This window comes from Ovis canadensis, chromosome 7, assembly GCF_042477335.2.
Source record: "Ovis canadensis isolate MfBH-ARS-UI-01 breed Bighorn chromosome 7, ARS-UI_OviCan_v2, whole genome shotgun sequence".
NCBI classification, from domain to species: domain Eukaryota; kingdom Metazoa; phylum Chordata; class Mammalia; order Artiodactyla; family Bovidae; genus Ovis; species Ovis canadensis.
Window position 1 is genome coordinate 20,448,807 of NC_091251.1, and position 23,543 is coordinate 20,472,349.

Genomic DNA, 23,543 nt, shown 5'->3' on the forward strand with positions numbered 1-23,543 from the left:
TGGACCACGAGGGAGTCTCAGTTATGCATCTTAAACCGTGCAAATTCAAACTGGACTAAATTTTCAAGTCATTTTTAAATATTGAAATGTTGTTTGTTGTTTTAGTCACTAAGTTGTATCCAGTTCTCTTGCAACCCCATGAAGTGTAGCCCACCAGGCTTCTCCATCCATGGGATTTCCCAGGCAAAAATCCTGGAGTGGGGAGCCCTTTCGTTCTCTAGGGGATCTCCACATCTCTTCACTGGAGGCGGATTCTTTGCTACTGAGCCACCAAGAAAGCCCAAATATTGAAAAACCGTGTGTTTATCCATCAAAAATCTAACCAGGAATAATGGAGTCTTTATAATTTGAGAGACCTAAATATAATATTTTCTAAAGCTTATCTTGTTTTTTAGTTTTCCTGGTAATAATTTGAGTCCTTCCCTTTAAGAAATGATTAAATCAGCCTATGAAAGTCCTCAGGTAGCTGAAAGGAAATAACTGTTCCAGGGGTCAAAAGAACAGGGAAGTTCAAGGAAATACCTTGTACCTAATTTATTTTCTGGTAGAAAGCATTAACGTAAAAGTCACACACAGTAAGACATAATGCTGTTCTCTGACTTATTAGACATCTTTTCTATTAAACTAAGCCTAGATAGCTTGACCAACTTTGACTTTATTTATAGTCAACTCCCTGTCCTTGAAGATTTCACATGAAGTTTTCATACCCTTAATACTGTACTTTTTCTGTCAAAGCCTCGAAGACATTGTACATCAGTCCTTTACATTCAGAGTAAGAGAGAACAGTCCATCACCATTAACTGAAATGTCATAAACCAAAGCCAGGGGCTCACCCAGCGTACAGTTTTTAAGAACTAACAGAATCAAATGGATTTGTATTAGCACATTAGAACAGTTGTACATTGGGCTGAGGTAGAAAATGGAAGTGGGAAACAGGGGCAAAAGGAAATAGACATTTAAATAATACTTTACATGTGACTCCCAAGTTACATGTCCTGAGTTCTGAGGTTGTTTTCATTGGCAGCAGGAGCTTGCTCTTCTGCCACTGACATGCCTCAGACAGCACTCATTTCTAGTTGATTTTTTTCCAGATATTCAATCCCATGAAAATGGCAAAAAAAAACAAACACTTAACTCAGTGTGCTATGTTGCAATACATACATATGTGCTGCTTCTGCTAGGCTTTCTTATTTTGTGCTCCAGTTATCTCTAAGGCTCTGGTCGTTCAGATAGCCAAATACTTGAGTTTCAACCTGTGTCAATGGCACTGGGCTTGAAGTTGAGGACCTGGTGAGCAGGTCATTTAAGAGTGCCTGCCTTCAGGGGTCTGCAGTGTGATGGATAGCACTGCTCATCTGCAGGACCCAGGACAGACTGCAGGACTCTTGCACAGCCTTGGCCTCATTAGAGTTGAAGGCCGTTGCTTTCGACTACTGGCGACCAAGTCAGATCGCACTTGCAGGGAGACAGCTTGGGACAGGGCAGTGGAGCAAAAAGGGAGAAGACTGTGGAGGCCGCTCCCTGGGCCCCTCTGAGCATGTGCCAATTGCAGAGGTAACTGGAGACACAGATGGTGTGGTTCCACCATGGAAATTCAATCAGGCCAGTTATCCTATGATCTCATAAGCTTTGTCTTTTAGAAGTAAGAGGAAGACATTTTTTCATAATTAGTTTTGTCTGGTATTTGAACGCCATTTTCTAAATGCAATCAGCTCAAATGCCGGCATTAACAAATGGAATGACTGGGATGGTCTCAAATATCAGACAGCCTGAACATCAGGTATATTTATACTCATTTCTGAGTACGAGTCTCCACATCTCTGAGAATTTGGGGAATTCACATTTTGAAAGCAAAACCATGGAAGTCAGCCCTGTTGGGAGCAGTACATCCTGGCCAGGAAGGCCTGGTGTGTTCCTCAGCCTTCTCAGCCCCTGTGTGGGTCCCCCTCGCCCGTCTCCCCCACAGTGCGCTGGACACAAGTACTCTCTGCTCTTTAGTTCCCATACAGAGTGGAGCCAGCCAGCGGTTTCATGCATTTACTTTTGCATTTCGTGGTAAAATACAATGTAAAAGTTACCATCCTAACCTTTTTTAAAATTGATTTTTATTGGAGTGAGGTTGCTTTACCCGTTCCAACTTTTCTTTCCAAAAGTATTAGTTTTCTATTTATGTGGCTGCCCCAGGTCTTATGTTGCGGCATGTGGCATCCTGTGTCCTCATGGTAGCGTGCCAGATCTTTAGTTGCAGTATGTGGGACCTAGCTCCCTGGCCAGGGATGAACCCGTGCCCTGTGCCTCGGGAGCGTAGCATCTTAGCCACTGGACCACCAGGGAAGTCCCCCATTCTAACCTTTTAAATGTACAAGTTGGTGGCGCTTAATGCACAGAATGTTGTACAAGCTTTGCTACTACCTAGTTCCAGAATATTGTCATCACTCCCAAAGTGACCCCCTACTTTAAATAGTCATCTCTGGGGTACCTTTTCAGACCCTGCTCTCCAGTCCTGGAAATCACTAATCTGTTTTCTGTCTCCATGAACCTGCCTATTCTGGAAATTTCATATAATTGGAATTATACAAGAGATGGCCTTTTGTATCTGGCTTCCTTTATTGAGTGTGGTTTTGGCTGAATAATATTCCATTGTATGGATATACCACAGTATCATGGATATTTGGGTTGTTGTTACATTTTGGCGATAGTGAATAGTACTACCGCAAATATTTATACGCCACTTTGTATTCGAACACTTATTTTCAGTTCTTTGGGGTGTATCCTTAGCAGTGGAATTGCTAGATCATATGGTAGTTCTGTTTTGAGGAACTGCCAGACTTTTTTCCCACCAACAAGGTATGAAGGTTTCAGTTTTTCCATAATTCGCCAAAATTTATTTTCTGTTTTGTTTTGTTGTTATAGCCATCCTAGTGGGCATGAAGTAGTATCTCATTGTGGTTTTGACTTGCATTTCCCTAATGATTAGTAATGTTTAGCATCTTTCCTTGTGCTTATCAGTCATTTCTATGTCTTCTTTGTAGAAATGTCTGGTAAAGTTTTTTGCCCATTTTTAAGCTTGATTTTTACCTTTTTGTTGCAGAGTTGTGAGAGTTCTTAAATGTTCTGGATAGTAAATCCCTATCATATATATGATTTGAAAACATTTTCCCCCCTTCTGGGAGTTGTCTTTTTTATTCTCTTGGTACAATCCTTTTCTATAGAAGAAGTTGTTTAACTTAACGAAGTGCAGTTTATCTATTTTTTGCTGTTTATTGTGCTTTTGGTATCATATATGAGAATTCATTGCCCAATTCAAGATCATGAAGATTTACTTCTACGTTTTTTCTAAGTGTTCCATAGTGTCAGCTTTTACAGCTATGATCCCTTTTGAGTGAATTTGTGTGTGTGGTGGAAGGTTAGGATCCCAAATATTCTTTAGCACATGGATGTCCAGTTTTCCACCGTTATTCCTTAAAGAGACTAGTCTTTCTCCATTAAATGGTCTAGACCCTTGTCAAAAGCTGATCCACCATGCATGTATGGTTTGTCTAGACTCTGAATTCTATTCCATTGATCTATGTGTCTGGCCTTATGCTAGTACCACACTACATTTATCCCTGTAGCTTTGTAGTAAGTTTTGAAATTGGGAAGTATGAATCATCCAACTTGTTCTTTTTCAAGATTCTTTTGGCTGCCTGGGGTTCCTTGGAACTGTCAGATCAACTTTTCCATTTATTTAAAAAAGGCTATTGGGCCAGTGTTTTAATAGATTCAATAATTTACTGCATTCACTGGCCTCTAGGATCTTGAAAGCCTTCCTCCGGGCATACTTTGAGATCCTAGCCTTGGCGGAGCCCTTCACTAAACAGCCAGTGCTCATTGTGGGTAACAACTGGAAGACTGACCAAGTAGTCTTCTTCAGAAGCGGAATTTGGGTGTTGCCCAAAACAGTCGGTAGAGTTCACTCCATGATGTGAAGCAAGCCTTAGTTCCAAATACATTATGCCTTACGCATATATTTCAAAATCTATTACTAACAGATAATTATAAAAGGTGTCATTGATAGGGGCTTGGAGACTGTGTAATCTGAGTCTTTCTCTTTGAGGTGAGGAAATTAAATTCTAAAATAATGGGAAGCAAGTAGCTAGTCGCTGACATGATTCATATCACAGGCCATTGATATTCAGTTAATGCACACTTCAAAATAGGCTTCCCTGGTAGCTCAGCTCGTAAAGAATCTGCCTGCAGTGTCAGTCTGGGATATTGCCATTTTGAAAATATTACCAAGCATGTGCTCAGTCGCTCAGTTTTGTCCAACTGTTTGCAACCCCATGGACTGTAGCCCACCGGGCTCCTCTGTCCATGGGATTTTATTGGGCAAAAATATTGAAGCACATTGCCATTTCCTCCTCCAGGGCATCATCCCGACCCAGGGATGGAACCCGAGTCTCCTGAACTGGCAGGCAGATTCTTCACCACTGCACCACCTCACTACCAAGCATGGTGGTATTAAAAGAGCAAACAGAAAAGCCTGGCTGGGGAGTCCCAGGGAGACCCGGGATTACAGCCCCAATCTCACACATTAGCAGCTGGACTCTGATCAGATCACCTAAGCATTTGTTTCCTTTATCCATTAAACGGAGAGGAGGGGATGGGGACAGGAGGGCTCTGATGAGTGAATGAGGTCATACAACGACACCTTATAAATTATAAAGAACTGTACAGTTGCAAATCCCTCTTATTATAACTTTTGATTTAACTGATAGTATGTGATCTTTTGGCCTTTATTAAGCTTGTGTTTCTGTGGAAGTACGTGTGTATAAGTAGAAAGCATTATTTGTGGCTTTTACTCATACTTAACTGCCTGAGTGCTTGTTATCTCTTGAGAATTTTTTTCCTATCACATAATTCAGTTTAGGCATCTGTCATCCAGTTGAAAGATTTCCTTGGTTTTGGTCCAAACTGGCATGAGCAGTTAAGTGGCTAAGGGGATTTGAGGCCTGGTGATAAAAATGTGTAATCACCTGATTTTTAGCTTCCATCAACACCAATTCCTTTTCAACCCTGGGCACATTGTAAGGCAGGTGGCAGACGGGCAGGCTCAGGAATGGTCCTGGCCAGGGTGTCATAACAGACACCCTTTGAATGCAATGGCCGAACCTAAGAGACCACACCAGTTTACAAGCACCGTGCACTCTCATTGATTGACCGTGGGATTTGAGTGGGGCTATGACAAATAAACTCCGTGGTGCATTTCATTTTTTCTTAACTTTACTTATTCCGGGAAGAAGGCAGAGTCCTTGATTCGATCGGCTTGTCTCACTTATTGTTGGACCTTTGGGGCCAAATCATTAACCAGTTGATTCATGCTGGTCAGACCATATCCAGCATATTGTGTTTGCATTAAGGTGGTGGTGGGGGAATGTGGCATAAATTCATTGGCTAACTGAAATGTGGGCAGGACTAGAAACTCTCTAACTCCTGTTGTGAAGAGGCTTAAGAAACTGAGGGGTTTTGCTTGGGAAAAAGAGCAGTGGTAGCAGAAGGGATGAACACAGTCCTGGCAGCCTCTGCAGGCTGGTGCGGGGCTGATGATGAGGAAAGGGAATTCAGCTTGTTCCCTGCAACTCTAGAAAACAGAATGCGAGCTTCTATAACAATGGAGCTCCTTAGGGCTTACCTGACTTCATTTGTAAAACCAGGGATCTGACTGTTGCTCAAAGGTCCCCCTCAGCGCTGACATCCTGTGACTCACTGGGTCCAGCGAGTGGACTGCCCTGGAAGGCAGGCCTCTCTGAGTGGGCTTCGTGTTCAGGAATGGGCTGCTCCAGTGCTGTGCCTCTCAGAGGGTTTAATGTGAGCCACACAGGTACTTTTAAATTTTCTGGAAGCCATTTTTTAAAAAGGAATAGGTGAAGTTAATTCTAATATGTTAATTTACCCCAATATATCCAAAATATTGTTACTTCAATATGGAATCAGCATAAAAAATTATTAGTGGTATATGACACATTGCTTTTTTTCATAATGAGCCTTCCAAACATGGACATGAGTTTTAGCAAATTCAGGGAGATAGTGAAGGACAGGGAAGCCTGTATGCCGCCATCTATGGCATCAGAGAGTCAGACACGACTGAGCAACTGCACGACAGCAACATGACAGTCCATTTTCATCCTGAGCCCAAATCTGGTGTGCGTTTGGCACTTACTGCATATCTCAGTGTGGACCAGCCATGTCTCAAGCGCCCACTGGCCACCTATGACCAGTGGCTGTCATCGTGGGCAACAAGTGATGCTTTAGTGACCACGTGAATGCTGACTATATGTCAGACTCTAAGGAGGGGATGGACGTGCATCTTTGTTTCAGTCCTGAGAGAGTTCCATTATGTAAATAGGAAGGAAAAGAAAAGAAAAAACACCTCCAAGGACTTTACCATTTGCACAAGTCCATACACTTAGTAGGCAGCTCCCTGGTTCGACCTTAGATCTGTCTGACTCCAGCGTCTTTAACCATTAGGCATACTGCAAGGCGAGGTAGTGATTTCTCTGTCATGAAACTGGACAGTTATTTACATGTAAGAAGTCTGGGGTGAAACTTTGGGAATAGATTCCAGTAGAAGCCTGACCTAAAATAGAATTTCAAGAGAAAGGCTGTGTGGACAGTTTGTCCTCCAGGCACTCCCGAGCAGATAAACATTCTCTGTCCCTACGAGGGCACATTTGAGTGACCCTGGTCATGCTGGTCCTCAGATAGCTTCTCTAAAGAGTTTCCTGGAATCATATATCATCAGTCATTCCTAGAATATTATTTCAAATAAGTGTTAACATTTTTTAAAATCACCCAGAGCTTTTGTTTCTAACCGGATGTTTCCATTTAAGATATTTATAATGATGACTGGAGGGGGGAGCCGAGTGGGGAAGGAGATGATAGATTCTTGGCTCTCAGGAGCCAGGGCTGTCTCGCACATGGCTGGAATGAGCTGTGTGTCCACCTCTGACTCTGGGGCAACATTTCTCTGTGCATTCCCAGACAGCTCGAAAATCCCCAGTGAAAGCTCATGGGCCAGAGGAAATGGTTGTGATCATTGTTCTCATACAGACTTAAATAAGAAAGGAGAAAAATAATGGTTACAGATGGCTTGTTGGATTTTATCCTATTTGCAAGAATAATATATCTGCAGTTCCCTTTGAGAGTTTCCTCTTGTCCTTTGGGAGCAGTTCCCCATCCTGGGGATTCAAAACATGAATGATGTTTTCTTTTCCTTTTCCAACTTTCATGCTGTATAACTATTTCCTGCTGTAGCTGAGGAAGAAATTCATCATCCCGTGATACCATGTAATGCCTTGAGAGGAACTGAGCTTCAGCGCAACAAGAATGAAACTTCAGATGTTGGTTAGACGTGTTTGTAATTTAAGGCGACTTCTGTTTATGTTCCGTTTTTTTTTAAGGGACACAGTGTCCAATAATGTTCATGCTTATGTAAAAGGGAGCATACTTGACCATTTACCTTTTACATTAAAGTCTTAGGACATAGTTACATAACCTGATCTTTAATTGGGAAAGGATGGCTGATTATCCTAAAGAACACATATGAAAAAATGCATAGTTTTGGCACTGACAGAGTGGTTTTCCAGCTCTTGTTATCGAGCAGCTCTCTTGTTCTCTCCCACCTGAGGCCAGGGACCTTCACCGATGGGTTAGTCCCACCACCAGATCCGAGGTTCCCAACCACCCCTCCTCCAGGCTGCTGAGTCATCCAGCAGCCGGAGCCTTCACAGCCCACACAGGACTTGCACTCCCACTGGCCTTCACAGTGTTTCATAACATTCTTAGAGCATCAACAGTAACAGCTGGTCTGGCTCCCAGTAGCTTATGATGTTTTCAACAGGCTCAGAAGTTTAAATGTTATTAAAGTCAGGACATTAGATATTATTGCTGCTCCTTCCAGAGTGATGAGCCCAGTTGCTCCTCCTGGTCCTCAGAAAGTAGTCTCAGTCTGAAAAGAAGAAAAGGGGGACCTCCCTGATGGTCCGGGTGGTTGAGACTCCGAGCTTCCACTGCGGGGGCCACGGGCTCCATCCCTGGTTGGGGAGTTAAGATCCCACCGGCTGCCACAGCATGGCCCCAAAGCACAGATGAAATTGAAAACGAGAAAGTAGTTACAACACCCTTGTGCCCAGGATACTGACATTGTAATCTGACGTGTCCAACTCTGAGTGAGCCTGTGGGCCATAGCCCACCAGGCTCCTCTCTCCATGGGACTCCCAGGCAAAACCTACTGTAGAGGGTTGCCATGCCCTCGCCCAGAGGATCTTCCCTACCCAGGGATCGAACCTGGGTCTCTTAACATCTCCTGCATCGTCAGACAGGTTCCTTGCCACTAGCACCACCTGGGAAGCCCCTGTAATCTGACGGCCTCAAGCATATAAAACCCAGACTTTGATTATCAAGCATTCACAAACTTTGGGGAGCCTTAAAGCAGACATCCTGAAGTTCTGCGAGATGCTTTCATTTTTAAGGATTCTCTTTGAAGCTTCATCTTTGCACTGCCTCAGGAGAAACACATTTTTGTGCATCAAGACTGCCGTCTGAAAGCCTGTCTCTCCTTTCTCTGTTTTGTAAGGACCAAAAAACTGATCATTGACGTGATCCGGAACCAACCAGGAAGCACACTGACAGAGATCTTAGAGACACCAGCAAGTACAAAAGAGGTAATTGACCTTTAGAGTGTAAATAATAAGTACCTTAGATATGTGTTGATTTTAGTAACAGATCTTTGTGCCAATTGTTTGCTGTTATCTCAGAGAACCTGTCTGACACAGTTTGGAAGTAAAACTTTGAGTGAACTGACTTCAATTATATAGAAAATCCATGGAATATCAACGGAAATGAAATAGGAAGATACGGCACTGAATTTATACTAAATAATCTTATCCTAGACTAGAAGATTAGTTCTGGGTATTTCAGAGCCTCTGAATGTTCATGATAAATTTTGAACAGTGAGTGTAGGGAACAAAGGGGAAAAAATTGGACTGCTTAAAAATGAAGACTACTCATTGCCGTGGATAGGCAGATAAGTCACTTAAGGAATTGTTCTGGTCAACAGGATATAGAAAAATACCTTTCATATTTTGTGTTTTTGCCGACTTGAAGAAATGAACAAGTGCCTTTCTCATTAAAACTGTTTTTCAAATGCTTCGGAAGCCAACATCTTGAGTCCATTAGATCAGAGCACCATTATCCTGGTGTAAATGAAGTTTCATAACAATCTTGCATTAAACTTTTATCAGCATCCTTTAAAATGTATCATTATTTAGTTTGTTCTGAATTAATTTCAGTTTTATTGCTTTAGTTTCAATGATTGCCACTCCCCAAACAAACACTAACAAGATTATCAATTTAGTTACCTCTTTGTACTTTTGTACTTTTTTGAACTTTAGCTGGGTTACACATGATTTTCCTGAATCATTCTTAATTTAATTGGTTGTGAAGAAATCGTTATGTCATGGTTTTTAATAAAAGTATATATAACCAAAGTGGGTAGAGTATAGTACTGAGTATGAGAATTTTAACTCTTAATATTTTATTCAGAATATTTTCTTTCCCCCCAAATGTAGCATAGTCACTAAGAGTGCAGACTTCCAAAATCAAATGTAGCTCCATACCTCCTCACTGTGTAAGGCTAGGCACCTAGAAATATTTCTATGCTTCAGTTTCCTCAACTGTAAAATGGGAATGATAATAGCACCCAGTTCAGGAGTAACTCAGTTAAAACATGTTAAGTGAGTGGAAAAATATCTGTCATATACTAAATGCTCAGCAACGTTGGCTGCTGCCGTTGTTTCCTACTGACCTGGCTTACTGTTCCTGTATCCTCCGGGTTGATCTATCTTTCCTGTGTGTAATAACATTTACAGTCTTAGCCTCTGTCTACTATGCCAACCAATTTTCTAGTACAGTGACATGTGAGGATCACTAGTCTCTTGTATAGTTTTTTTAAACAAACTATCCAAACTGTTTTGATTCATTCATTTACTCACCATTTATTTGGAAACATATTTTGTGCTAGCGTGCTCTTAATCTTTGGTTCAAAGAAACCCTGCAGATTTCTCAGAGTTCATAGTTGGAGAATGATTGCCTTTCCAGGACAAAGGTCTCTGCCTGCCTTCACGGCTTATGAATGGCTGTAAATATGGCTCATGTGTGAGCGTTTAACTGGGTTCTGGATCTTCAGGGTTCTCGTGGCCACGTTTTAATGGATAATCTAGTTTTAATTTTCTCAACTGGGCTAGCCTATCCAATACTGAAATCCTTCCATCCAGGGAATTATAAAATGCTGGTTATCCCTTGTAATACATCTGTTACTAAGATAACTTGTCACATTAACCATAAAATAACGATTTAGAATTTTGCTCAGGGTAGGCCTGCCACCACTGCTCTGGTTTTTAGGAAAACAAAGTAATTCCTTCCCAAAGACCTGCCACAAAACCCCTGGGGAACATGTGGTTAAGGTCTCCGGACCTTGGCTTGAGGACCTCTTTCACTTTTATGTTGGTTTACCTTGTGCAGCTTCTGAACCTGTGGGGTCAGGACATCAGAGATAAACCAACATCTTGATGTTCCCTTTCCAGGAGACAGATCATGCCTCAGACATGATGAACCGTGCGGTTTTAGATTCCAGGACTCCTGAAGACATGAAGCAGGGCCTGTCTATGGCTGAAGATGCGCAGCTGCCCCTCGAGCAGAAGAAGAGGAAAATCCAGAGGAATCTTCGGACATTGGAACAGACTGGACACGTGTCATCCAAAAACAAATACCAAGACATTCTCAATAAGATTGCCAAGGTTGTGGGGAAGAGTATTCTTTCTGCTTTGCGTTAAGTTCAATTCAGTTCAGTCGCTCAGTCGTGTCCGACTCTTTGCGACCCCATGAACCGCAGCACGCCGGCCTCCCTGTCCATCACCAATTCCTAGAGTCCACCCAAACTCATGTCCATCAAGTCGGTGATGCCATCCAACCATCTCATCCTCTGTCTGTGCTAATCATTGCTCACATGCTGGGACTCAGTAGGTGACATGAAGGATTCATAGTGATATACATATGGTTCCTGTCCTCCTCAATATTACAGATTTTTTAAGGTTTCAAAGTAGTTGATGACTTTTAACAGAGAATAACCACAACTCCCCCCAGTTAAGGGGCTTCCCAGGTGGCCCAGTGGTAAAGAATCTGCCTGCCAATGCAGGAGACACAGGAGATGCAGATTCACTCCCTGGGTTGGGAAAATCCCCTGCAGGAGGAAATGGCAACGCACTCCAGTATTGTTGCTTTGAAACCCCTGTGGACAGAGCAGCCTGGCAGGCTACAGTCTGTAGAGTTGCAAAGAGTTGGACACAGCTAAGGACACTGAGCTGAGCGTTCAGGCGCAACTCCCCCAAGTTGTCAGAAGAATTGAAACACACCAGACATCAATGCTTAGGAAACGTAATAGATGAGTTTCATCTGTTGCTCTAAACAATACCTACTAATTTTAAAAGTGACACTTCTAGGAGAGTTCTCTCTTGAGTAATAACTCAAGTTGTCATATAATCTTCTTGCCCATAGGATCTGCCACTGAGATGACACCTCTATGTCCCTGAGAATTTGTCTCCAGTCAGCTTAGCCTGAATGCAGTTCAAACTTAAAAGTTAGTTTCTGTTTTCTCATCCCATATTTTTACAGTTGAGAAACTTCTGAGAAAAGGATATCAAATTAGTGCAAGGAAACATCACAGGAAAAGGCTAGATCTGTTTGCCAAGGATAAGGAAGTATATATTTTGGGTTAAAAAATTTTTTTTCATTGTTTTATTTTGTCCAAACATGCAAACTAAAATGGATCTGGAGGTTAAGGACAGTTACATGATCAGAGGAAAAAAAAAAAAGAATTCTGAAAGGGAAGTGGACTCAGCTTTATTCTTCCATGGAAACTTATGGCCATTACTGGCAATAGGCTTATTCCTCCCAGCCTGAGTGACTCAAGGGAAGTGGTGCCTTTTCTGTAACTCTGGGTTGGAAAATACTTCTCTTAGGGAATGTACAGTAGAGAAATTGAGGCTTTTGTCTTAAAGAAAAAAACTATCATGAAAGCATCCCCTCAAATATTCTACTTAATGAAGAATTCTTACTTAAAAGAAATGGTTTTTAATTTGTCCACAGAGGAAAAATAATAATAAACTGGCACTTTTCTTAAACATTTTCTTAATTTACCAATTAGAATTTTAAAAAAAAGAATTATGTGTTTGTAAGTTTATACTATGTCTCTTGCAAGCTGTAAGCAGCTTGATCCAACTTCATGTTCTAGGAACTCTATTTAAATCCAACTAATAGTTATCCATGTTGAATTTGTTCAGTCTTGAGACCCCAGTTGTTGTTTGTGCAAATGTTGGAAACTATTTTTCAGATTAAAAAGTATATTTTTAAAAAATTTATTTTTCAAATGGGGCCATCCCTGGTGGACTCTGAGCTTTCACTGCTGAGGGCCAGGGTTCGATCCCTGGTTGGGAAACTAAGATCCCACAATCCTGGCAGGACAGCTAAGAAAGAAAAGAAAAGAAAATTAATGTAATGATGAAATATAATACTTTTCAGGATAAAGCACTCTTCAAAGTATATATAATTCAAAACATTCTGAGGAAATTGGCTCCTGCTAAAGTCTTGGCTTGTGTACTTTTTAAAACCCTAGTATGCTTACTCTAAAATTGCTTCTTTGCTTTTCCATCAACCTTATATCTGGAGAAGGCAATGGCAACCCACTCCAGTACTCTTGCCTGGAAAATCCCATGGACGGAGGAGCCTGGTAGGCTATAGTCCTTGGGGTCGCAAAGAGTCGGACCCAACTGAGCAACTTCACTTTCACTTTATATCTCAAAGTAAAATATGGACATTCCTAGTTCTAAAGTAAAAAGGGAACATTTGGGTGCTGAAAGTTTAAAATGAAGGAACTAAAATAAACTGTTATTGTTATTGGGTCACTAAGTCTTATCCAGCTCTTTACAACCCCATGGACTGTAGCCTGCCAGACCCCTCTGCCCATTGGATTGGTTGCCATTTCCTTCTCTAGGGGTATTAACCTGACTCTCTTGCATGGGCAGGCAGATTCTTTACTATTGCGCCAGCAGGAAGCCCCAACTGTTGAAACAGTCACAAAGAGTGACTTTAGTACTAGATATTCTTGTCCTAAAGGGGCAGTATTATAAAGCAAACTCCTGCTTAAATCTCATACCATGGCCTTTCGTTTTTACCTTAGGATATTCGAAATCAAAGAATCCATCGTAAGCTTCGAAAAGCTGAACTGGAAAAACTTCAGCAGACGCTCAATGCACTTAACAAGAAGGCAGCGTTTTTTGAAGAGCAAATTAATTATTATGACACTTATATAAAGACTTGTTTAGACAACTTAAAAAGAAAGTAAGTTGAAATCATATCTTCTTCTGTACTGTCATGATTTATACAAGGTATCAATTCATATACAATCCTGGGCTGTTCAGGTTGGGATTGGTAGCAAACTTTGATTTATTACATAACCAGAAACTAGAATCTCAATTTTATGATTCGCCATTGTGAGCTAAGAAGTCAGGAGTGAATTTAGAAACATGTTAATTCTCTATAAACACTGGCATTAAAGTTAGTTTTACCCTGCTGTGTTTCAGTCAAGTAACTTTAAACACTTGGGGAAGCACTTTGATTATTCCTTCTTTTTTAGTCAAAGGTGTCTTTTAAACACTATTATTTAAAAAAAAAAAAAGAAAGAAAGCAAGCTACGCTTGGGGATATTTACAGTAAACAGTATTTATATGCTTGATAATGTTTAAAGCCAGATACTTGCTATTGCACGGTGCAGCTTAGTGATTTTTAATTGCTTACTGATTTTTAAAAGTCACGTTGACACAAACGACAAAATTTGTCAGTTCTCTATTACCCATTAGCACACATATCATAGTTTTTTTTTCCCACAATATAGGCAATTTTAATGAGTATTCTTTGCTCATAATTATTCTTATCACTGGATAAGGTCAATCCTAATCAAATTTTGACTACCCATTTAAATATGTAATTCATTATTTTTATGTAATATTTGTAGTCAGATTGACATTAAAAAATGGTACTGTACAAAAAAGTAAATTGCATTAATCATAGCAGATTTGATGGAGGAATATAACCGAGTTTAAACCTCATTTATCTGGACCCCACTAGTTCTGACTCATTTGCAGCCTTTAAATTACTTTTATGCTATTCCTGTGAGGAAGAAAGTTGGTCAAGCTAATATATAGTAGAAAGAAAGCTGTGAGAGATTTTCTTTGCATATTTACTGCATCTACAGCAAGGCATTTGACAAGCTCTGCAGTCAAGTGAGAGAGATCGGGATTCTCTCTTACATTGTGTGATCTTGAACCAATCCGCTGTTCTCTGAAGTCTCCATTGTCTCATCTTTAAGTGGGATTTGGGAGTGCCAGCCTCACACGTGTTATAATGAGAGCTAAATGGAATACTTGTGGAACAGGGGAATGTATTTTGGAACACAATGGAAAGGTTAATTCTGTAAACGTGAGGCAGTATTTAGAAAGCACTTGGAAGAAGGATGGCCATCTAGTGTTTGTTAAATAAACTAAATTTGTTAAACTAAACACTTTTAATGACCCCTTCCCTTAGGAGTGTGTACACAGTTCATTTCACGGCACCTCAGCTGCTTGCAAAGTGACTTAATGGAGCCGTGTGGTCCAATACCCCTGAGACAGCAGAGTGCAAGTGTTACGAAGCATATTCGTCTGTAATTCGAACTTGAGTCACATTGAAAATAGCTTTCCCTTAACCAGTTCAGTAGGAGATTTCACTGTGCAGGGATGGTTGTCACTGACGATCACATAATATAAAGTTGCCCAGGCTCTATACCTGGAGGCCAGGGGTGGACAGGGGTGAGCTCCCCTGGCCGCTGTGCTGCCAGGAACATCTGAGTTTGCCACCTTCATGCCAGATGGTCTGTTCTTATGTTGCCAGAAATACTCGGAGATCAATTAAACTTGATGGAAAAGGAGAACCCAGAGGGATGAAGCGGGCGAAGCCAGTGCGGTACACAGCTGCAAAGCTGCAGGAGAAGGGTGTCCTCCTGGACATAGACGATCTTCAGGCCAACCAGTGAGTGGCACCCAGAACCTGCACAGAACACATGCCCCTCTCATCAAGCACGTCAGATCTGACTCACATTAGTTCAGCTTCCTGTGGCCTTTGAAGAAAGCTTCACTGGGTCTATCAGGGCTTCCCCTTGATTTCAGATGACAGGAGAAAACACACATATGGTAATCTCTGGGCTTCCCACAGGCCTGGCACTGATGGAGAGGCTGAGTTTCCCATGGCTTTGCCAGCCTCGCCTTTCCCTCCAAAAGTACTGAGTCATAGCGGTGAGAATGCAAGGCTGCCTTTCCAAAGCACTTTCAAAAGTACATTATTTGCTTTGTCTTTTTAAGAAAGCGGGATTTAAAAATTTGATATTTTACTCAGTGTGCTATTTTCTGCCTGCTTTCAAAGCAAATGGTTTACTGTTTCTATCAATTTGTATTTCCTTAGGTTTAAAGACAAGAAAGAAACCATTGCTGCCTAGCTCCAAAAAAAAAAAATTAATTTTGTTAAAGGCAAACAGGGAGCTGGAGCGATGTGGCTTTGAATGACCCAGGGCCCTCATTCATTCAGCAGGAACGGTCTGAGTGCTCTGGGACACCGTGCACTGTGCTAGGACCTGTAGGGACCCAGGCTTAGAGCCAAGCACCCCCATCCCCAGCCTCAGAGGGTTTCAAGCCTAGGAAAGACCACAGAATTCAGCTTTTGTTGCTATGAGTTCCTTTTGTAAAAGGCAAGGATATGTCTCCTGCCACATGGTCCAGCATCCCCCCTTCCATAATTGGGAGAAGACAAGTAGCTGGGCATAAAGAAATATGTTGAATTAAAAAAAAACAACAGTCTGACCTTTGGTCTTGCTCAGTGAGAGTTATTTACAGTTGCAAAACAGGACCTTTCTGAAAATTCCCTGGGAGTCCATTGGCTAAGACTCTGCACTCCCGTTACAGGGGGCCTGGGTTCAATCCCTGATCAGGGAACTAGATCCCACATGCCACAACTAAGACCCTATGCAACCAAAGAAATGAAAATAAATATTAAAAAAAAAAAACCACACAGGACTTTTCTAATTTGAAAGCCACAGATGGTGCCTTGCCTGGGTCAGAGCCTCTCCAGCAGCAGTGTTACTGTGTGTATTAGAAGTGGAGGAGACACTCTCCTCCCAGGCGCCACGCCAGGCGCTCTTGGGGTCGCTGTTTTAAAGAACCAGATTCTTATGGTCCATCACTCCCTTTCCCACTGTGGGAGGCCAGGCTCACTGCGTGCGGTCTCTGTAACTCCTGCTTCCTCCACGGCCTGGCTTCCCTTCCGTTTATTCCATCCTACCTTCTCTTTGACTCAGACCAACTCAGAGAAAACGCTTCTTCTCCTTTGAAGTTGCCCTGAAAGTAATCATCTGAACAACTAACCTCCTGTCAGCCATACAAGTCAACACTTACAGTTCTGTGAATCTCATGTAATTTCAACTGTATCTTCTGCTCTTTAAGACCTAGGGTCATATTTTGCCTTTCTTTTGTAACAAAGCCCCTACTCCAGTGCCCTACGGGCTGCAGATCTCCTAGTTCCCGTGAGCCAAATCAGGAAAAGATGATGGGAGACGGGGTAACTTACTTGGGGTTTTGCCAGCAGGCTGTTCGCTGAGGGGGTTGAGTGAGGATTCCATTCGTTTCAGCTTTAAGCATATATTTGCAGTTCCACATGTGTGAATGGTCCTTTCTTCACTAGGTTTAAAAATGTTACATTTGATATCTCGTCTACTGAAGATGTGGGTATCTTCGATGTCAGATCAAAATTCCTGGGTGTTGAGATGGAGAAGGTTCAGCTCAATATTCAGGTAAGCTGGAATTCCTGCATATTGGGGGGAGTTTCATAAAGGGGGTCATTCTTGGCTTCCCTTGCTTGCATTCTTCCTGACAAACAATGGCATTTAGCTGTACCACGATTATTTGCCTGTCTTTAAGTATTGATGATTTTTTAGAAGCTATGGTTCTTCAAATTATTGGAACTTAAACTGCTTTTAAATGGTAAACCGTAGCATTGAGTTTTTCTAAGCCATGTTTTCATTTTGAAACTTAGAGAAAAGAATAATATACACAACAGTGTTCAGAGCTATTGATTAAAGGCTGGAAACTTTCTTTTTCTCAGGAAATTGCATTTCTAAGATAACATATACCCAGGGTTGAAACTTTCTGGATCTCATTTCTTCTTTTCTTTCTCCTTCCTAGAATTATTTTTACATCAGTTTCTTATATTTCTTTGTTAATTCTTTAGGATCACAAGCAAGAAAAACATTGTGCAAAACAGATGGCTATAAATAGAAAAGTGAGGTTTGCAGTCTGAATTATTGCTATTTTTTAAAATAAGAATCACATTTAAGCCAAATATGTTGAATAGAAACTGAGAAAATAGTTTGTGCCACCAAAAGAAAAAAAAAAAAAGAAAGTGGAGGGTGTTTGCAGCAAACACTTATGTGCTCCAACTTCTTAATGCTTAGCACAGGATCAGTTTAGATCCTTAGAGATCTTTAGATCAGTTTAGAGATGTGGTTGAGTTTTCTCTTTTGTATGAGGTTTTAAATGAAAATAACCCCTATTTACTTGGGCCCCATACTATTTGTAAAATGGTTCCCAGGTATTCTGCATGCATCTACATGAATCATCATGATAAACCACTGGGAATGGTGTAAGTTCTAGGCTCAGTGCCTGCCTGACCTGTGGCTGAGATCAAGGAGGTTATACCCCCACCCCTAAGCCATGGGGTGAAATACCAGGGCCCTTCTTTTCTGTCTGGCATTCCTTGTAAGCTTAAAGAACAAAAGAAAGGAAAAAAAAAAAGCTAAATGGTTTGATAAAGACACTGAGATAATGGAGTAAATTGGAGAAAATTGAAGATATTATGTAATTTTGAAAAGTATACTTAAGTAAATAGATTTCTAATGTATTTTAAATGTCACTAAATGTATCTGTTTAAAAATTAAACTGAACGTCTTGACTCACTCCATGGAACATTTAGATAAATTGAGGAAGAGAAAAGAACGCAGTGATGTGCTTTGGTTAGTGATTCTTCTCTAAAGCAAAGATATATCATGGATTGTCAAGAAGGAAATGACCCAAGGCCAATCAACATCTACTGAACAGATGAATCACCAGTGACCAGGAGACACCTGTTTAGAGAGGCCTTGGGAATTCCACAGGACTTCCTTTTAACATGGGTGCAAACATCCAGCTTCACTTGCTCCTTTGTTAAAGTTCCATAGTAGGATTAGCTGTTCACGCCCTTCACTTAGACATACAGTTGTCAAATGTGACTCCTGAGCTATCTGTAGATGGCTAATATGCTCCAGATTTTTTCAGTCATTCATGTATATCGTCAGGACCAGTTATGTAATTTTCAGGGCTCAATGCAAAATGAAAATGCAGAGCTCCTTACTCAAAATTGGTGAGAATTTCAAGATGGTAACAGCAGAACATTAAGTGGAAGGCCCTTTGTCTAATCAGGGGACTGTGTGCAGATCGAATGCCCGTAGAGCCAGCCCTGTATAAAATGATTGTCAGACATAAAGTCAGACGTCTTGTCACATACGGCTTTTAGACAGTTCTAGGACGAAGTGAATTTTACGAAAGAGAAATATGCTGGGCAGGTCCTTAGTGTGAGTCAAGGACTTCGTTTCTAAAAGGACAAAGGGAGATTCCTTCTAACTCTATGTGTCTAGATTTTCTTCAACCCAGTCTTTCCTTGGTTCATAAAGATTATATCCTGAGGCCATGTACATAACAGGAAGGCATGACTTACATGAAGGGGTTCTGCTTATACAGATAATGGCTGGTGTTTATGGAGGGCTGCAGCCTGGGCATTCTTCTTTTCCCAGATGAAGAACTGAGGTTCAGAAAGCATGCTATGGAAGGGGCCCCTGGAGTCCAAACCCTGCATCGCTCTGCCCCACTGCCTGTCTCACAGGATTCCAGTTGATCCTGACCAGACAAGAGTGGCTTACAAAGGGTTTGCAGACTCCTTGATCTCATCTACCCAGGAACACACCTGTGGAGTTGGCAGTGTCAACCCCCACTTTACGCACAAGAAAACAGAACTTCATCGAGGTTATATGTTGTTTCAATCTTATAGCAAATAGTGGAGCTAAGATTAAAATCTGGTCTTGAACCACGAGTTCGATCAGAGTTCCTCCATTCCCCACATGGAGGGGCCCAGCTAATTTCCCTCTGTACATGATGCCTTCTCAACTGAACCATGTTGGTTTCGTTCTTTTCCACAAGACTTTAACAGATGATGCCTGTCCCAAAGGAAAAGTGAACCTCCACCCCTGTTTAATAGTCAAAAGCATTCTTGATCAAAGAACTTCACTTCCCTTGTGGCATTTCCATCCCAGAAGCATTTCTAAATAATGGAGGGGTTTTAGTTGAGTGCAATTGGAGCTAATTGAGAAAGTGGAGCAGGAAGCTGGCAAGAGCCCACGTTCTCTCAAAGACGATTCCAACTTCTGCAGGTGGCCATGCTCATTGTAGACACAAGGTATTATCATTAAGAAGCAAGAAGTTTTCAGAACTAGAAGCAGGAAAACAAGACCTGGGTATGAGCCTAGGGCAGTTCAGGAGTGATATCTTCTGTTTGGGAAGGGCCCCTGTCCTGTGGTATTATAAAACGTTGCTGCTTAGTCTCATGGGTGTGACTGGTGTGAGCCAATTGTTAATTTATAAATGAAGGAAATTTTATTAATTTTTCTTTGTTTATACAGCAGTGATGAAACACACAGAGTGATAATCTTACTTGAGGATGAGGAACAGAATAGACAGGAACACAAGTAGTCTGTCTGGATCAGGAGGAATTGCTCTGTCCATTGGTCTCCAAATGTCAGTCTCACAATTTTCGTCGATAAATAGATCATTTCTCCCCATTTCTACATATTTATTTATAAAGTATGCATGCACTTGGCACTTTACTCAAAATTTATTTTATAAAATACACAGAAAATGTAAATGCTCAAGGAATGCGGGGGAGGGAAATAAAGAGGAGTTTCTAATATTCTTTTTTGCTCCTCAGTGAATTGTCTGACTCTCACTTTAGAAAACACTGGCTCTTCTACAGGATATACCTCATCTTGCTGTCACAACTGTGTCTTGAGTTTTTCAATTAAAATTTAACTTTTAATTCTATATATAATGTTAATGGTATTGGTTTTCTCTCATACAGTCCTTATCAGTTCTAAAAATCTGTTTTCTTTCATTGAGATGAGTGATTCTCAAACTATGGCACCCAAACCAATAGTGTCATCACCCCTTGGGAACTTGTTAAAATGCCAATTCTTGGGCCCTCCCCCAGAGCTCCAGAATCAGAGGTTCCTGGGGGTGGGGCCCAGCAATCTGTGTTAACTGGCCTGTGTTTCATTAATAAAGCAGCTGATTCCCATGCACACTGAAGTATAAGAATCCCCGCTGAGGTCCTTAGGTCAACCGAATCTTATTTTTGTCAACAAATTCTTCTAGAATGTGCTTTAAATGTGGGAAACGTCAAGTTGAAGCTGTGATTGGTGTTCCTTGCGATTGCAGGATTTACTTCAGATGCAGTATGAAGGCGTAGCTGTGATGAAGATGTTTGATAAAGTAAAAGTGAATGTAAACCTCCTCATATACCTGCTGAACAAGAAATTCTACGGGAAGTGAAGTGCCTGCAGAAATCTCCTGGATTCTGTATCACCTGGATTAGGAAATGAATCTGTTTAGTATTTTTGTTTCTAAACATGATTGAGATCACTGCTTATAAACGTGTGATTTTTTTTTTTCAAGACCAAAACTGTTCTGAAGAATGTACCCATGTGCCTTTCTGATAATCTGATACTGCAGTAGAATGAGACACAAAATGAATTCCTGTAAACACTGCCACATTGTGCTGTGGTGTGGGTACTCTGATTTAAATCTTTGGACGTTCTGGGATTTGTTTTAAAGTAGGGAGATAATTTTAGCTGACTAGGGACAAATGTGTAAACCTATTTTCCTATGATAAAAATTTTAAATGTCCCATTTGAATAATGTACCTCTTCATAGATTTTTTTTGTTGTTTTGATCTGTGGAGAAATGGAAGCTGAATTATTTGTAATGAATTATTTAGACAGATAACTTGGTTCTAAGCCCTGCCTCCTGGGAGTTATCGATTTTAAAGAGAACTTTTGTGCAATTCAAAATGAGTTTTATAAGTAATTGAAAGTGACAGTACAATTATACTTTCTGTACAAAGGTATATATTTTATGTGATTTATTCCTACTCAATGAAGTGCACTACTGCCTCATGGTAAAGACTCTTGGACCCAGAGCCTTTAAGTGACTAAGGAATACCATGAACAGCGATCGAAGGCCCCCATTTCCACCCCTCACAATCTATTTGAATATTTCCATTGTGCCTCTCAAGGTTTTGTAATGCAATAAGATCAGTATCTGGATGGTTTTTAAATGTATTCTTTGAAAAATTGCTTTATGTAAAATAAATGTTACTGAATTACATTAATTTGCCTTTTGTCTGAATAAATTCAGATCATTTAGTGGGTAGGAGAAGCTTCTTGGTGGGGCCTTTGGGGAAAAGAAGTACCATTGACCCTCAGACAACATGAGGTTTGATCTGTGTGGGGCCACTTATATGTGAATTTTTTCAATAGACAATTTAAACGAAATATGAATTTCTTTTTGACGTCTTTTTAGTTTTGATACCTAGTGTTAATAAGCTGTATAACATCTACAGTGTTTTATAACATATAAGACAATATAGGTACTGAGAAATTATTTATTTTATAACAGATGACAGACTTTCAATATTGATAAATACAGTGCAGTACTGTAAATGTCTTTTCCTTATGATTTTAACAACCTTTTCCCTAGCTACTTTATTATAAGAATACAGTATATAATACATATAACATAAACAATATGTGTTAATCAAGTGTTTATATTATTGGTAAGGGGCTTCCCAGGTGGCACAGTGGTAAAGACTCCATCTGCCAATGCAGGAGACCCAAGAGACACAGGTTCAATCCCTGGGTCGGGAAGATCCCCTGGAGAAGGAAATGGCAACCAACTCCAGTATTCTTGCCTGGAGAATCCCATGAACAGAGGAGCCCGGGAGAGTCCATGGGGTCTTAGAGTCAGACACTACTGAGCACGCACCCATGTTGTTGGTTAGACTTCAGGTCAACAGTAGGCTATTAGTAGTTGAGTTTTAGGGGAGCCATAAGTTATACTCAGATTTTTGACTGCGTGGAGGGTGGGTGAGTGAGGCTTTTAACCCCCACATTGGTTAAAGGGTCAACTGTAATACACCTATACCTATACTATGTAGGATACAGTTTATAGGGAGAAAAAAAATAATTTTCTGTCCATCCTTCAGGGTCTTGGCTGAGGACCACACCCCCATAATAAAAGATTAACAGGAGAAAAAGAGAAGTTTAATAACTCCTATACATCCTACATGCATGTGAGACACACAGGTAAAACTGAGTAACTCCCCCAAATAGCCCTAAGCCACCCCCTTAAATTTCCAGCTAAAGACAAAAGACAATGTGGGAGGGAAGCAGTTATGGGAGGTAATCAGGAGATTTCCCTTGTGTCTTTCACAAAAGGGTAACTGATTGGTTTCCAGAGCTTCTCCTATATCTGCTGTTTTTCAAAACTAGCCAGCTTGAAGTACTCCTGCTATCAGAGATACATCTTCTTCTCCCTTTCAAGAGTGGTTGCTGTGAGCACAAGTTCCAAACCCTGTGACGGAGACAAGGTGGGAGTCTGTTTTCTCGGTGGTAAACGAGCAGTCCTCTAAGTTACAGGGACACAGGCTGGCAATGGGCTCTGTCCTTGTCACTGATTCAGGGAAAGAGGTCCAGGGCAAGTCCTTTTGTTCCAAGTTCCATGTGTTGTTTCTGCTTACTTCCATTGGCCAAGACTTAGACACATAGCCACAACTAGCTTCAGGAGAGGCTGGGCAGTAAGGTCTGTAACTGGAACTCAGCAGCCATGTGCCCAGTGAAAACCCACAGGTCTAGTTGTAAAGAAACGGGAGCAGTGATAGCTGGCGATGAACCAGCCGTCTCTACCACAGCAGTAACCCAGACTCTCAGGCTACCCCTGACCAGAGTACCCCTGACACTTTGTATTCTGTTCGTTCATTCAACAGGCTTTATGTTCCATGGGGATTACCAAATGCTGAGAAACTGGGTTAGCCTGTGCTCATTTGGCATAAGCTTCCCAGATGGCCCCAGTGGTAAAGAATCCACCCGCTGGTGCAGGGGACACAAGAGACAGTTTCGATCCCCGGATGGGGAAGAGCCCCTGGAGTAGGAAATGGCAACCCACTCCAGTATTCTTGCCTGGAAAATCCCACGCACACAGGAGCCTGGCAGGCTACAGTCCATGGGG

The 23,543-nt window shown here is 41.2% G+C and overlaps 1 protein-coding gene across 1 annotated transcript in view; it reads left to right on the forward strand.

Annotated features, from left to right (window-relative positions):
• The window catches only part of IQGAP2 (IQ motif containing GTPase activating protein 2), a 307,479-nt gene extending 285,831 nt beyond the window's left edge, over positions 1–21,648 (forward strand). Inside the window, exons 31-36 of the mRNA XM_069595343.1 lie at positions 8,615–8,702; positions 10,623–10,835; positions 13,274–13,434; positions 15,022–15,159; positions 16,861–16,969; positions 20,697–21,648. Coding sequence (XP_069451444.1) covers positions 8,615–8,702; positions 10,623–10,835; positions 13,274–13,434; positions 15,022–15,159; positions 16,861–16,969; positions 20,697–20,810 — 823 coding nt within the window. The 3' untranslated portion in view covers positions 20,811–21,648. The remainder of the gene's footprint in view (positions 1–8,614; positions 8,703–10,622; positions 10,836–13,273; positions 13,435–15,021; positions 15,160–16,860; positions 16,970–20,696) is intronic.
• The last annotated feature ends 1,895 nt before the right edge of the window (positions 21,649–23,543 follow it).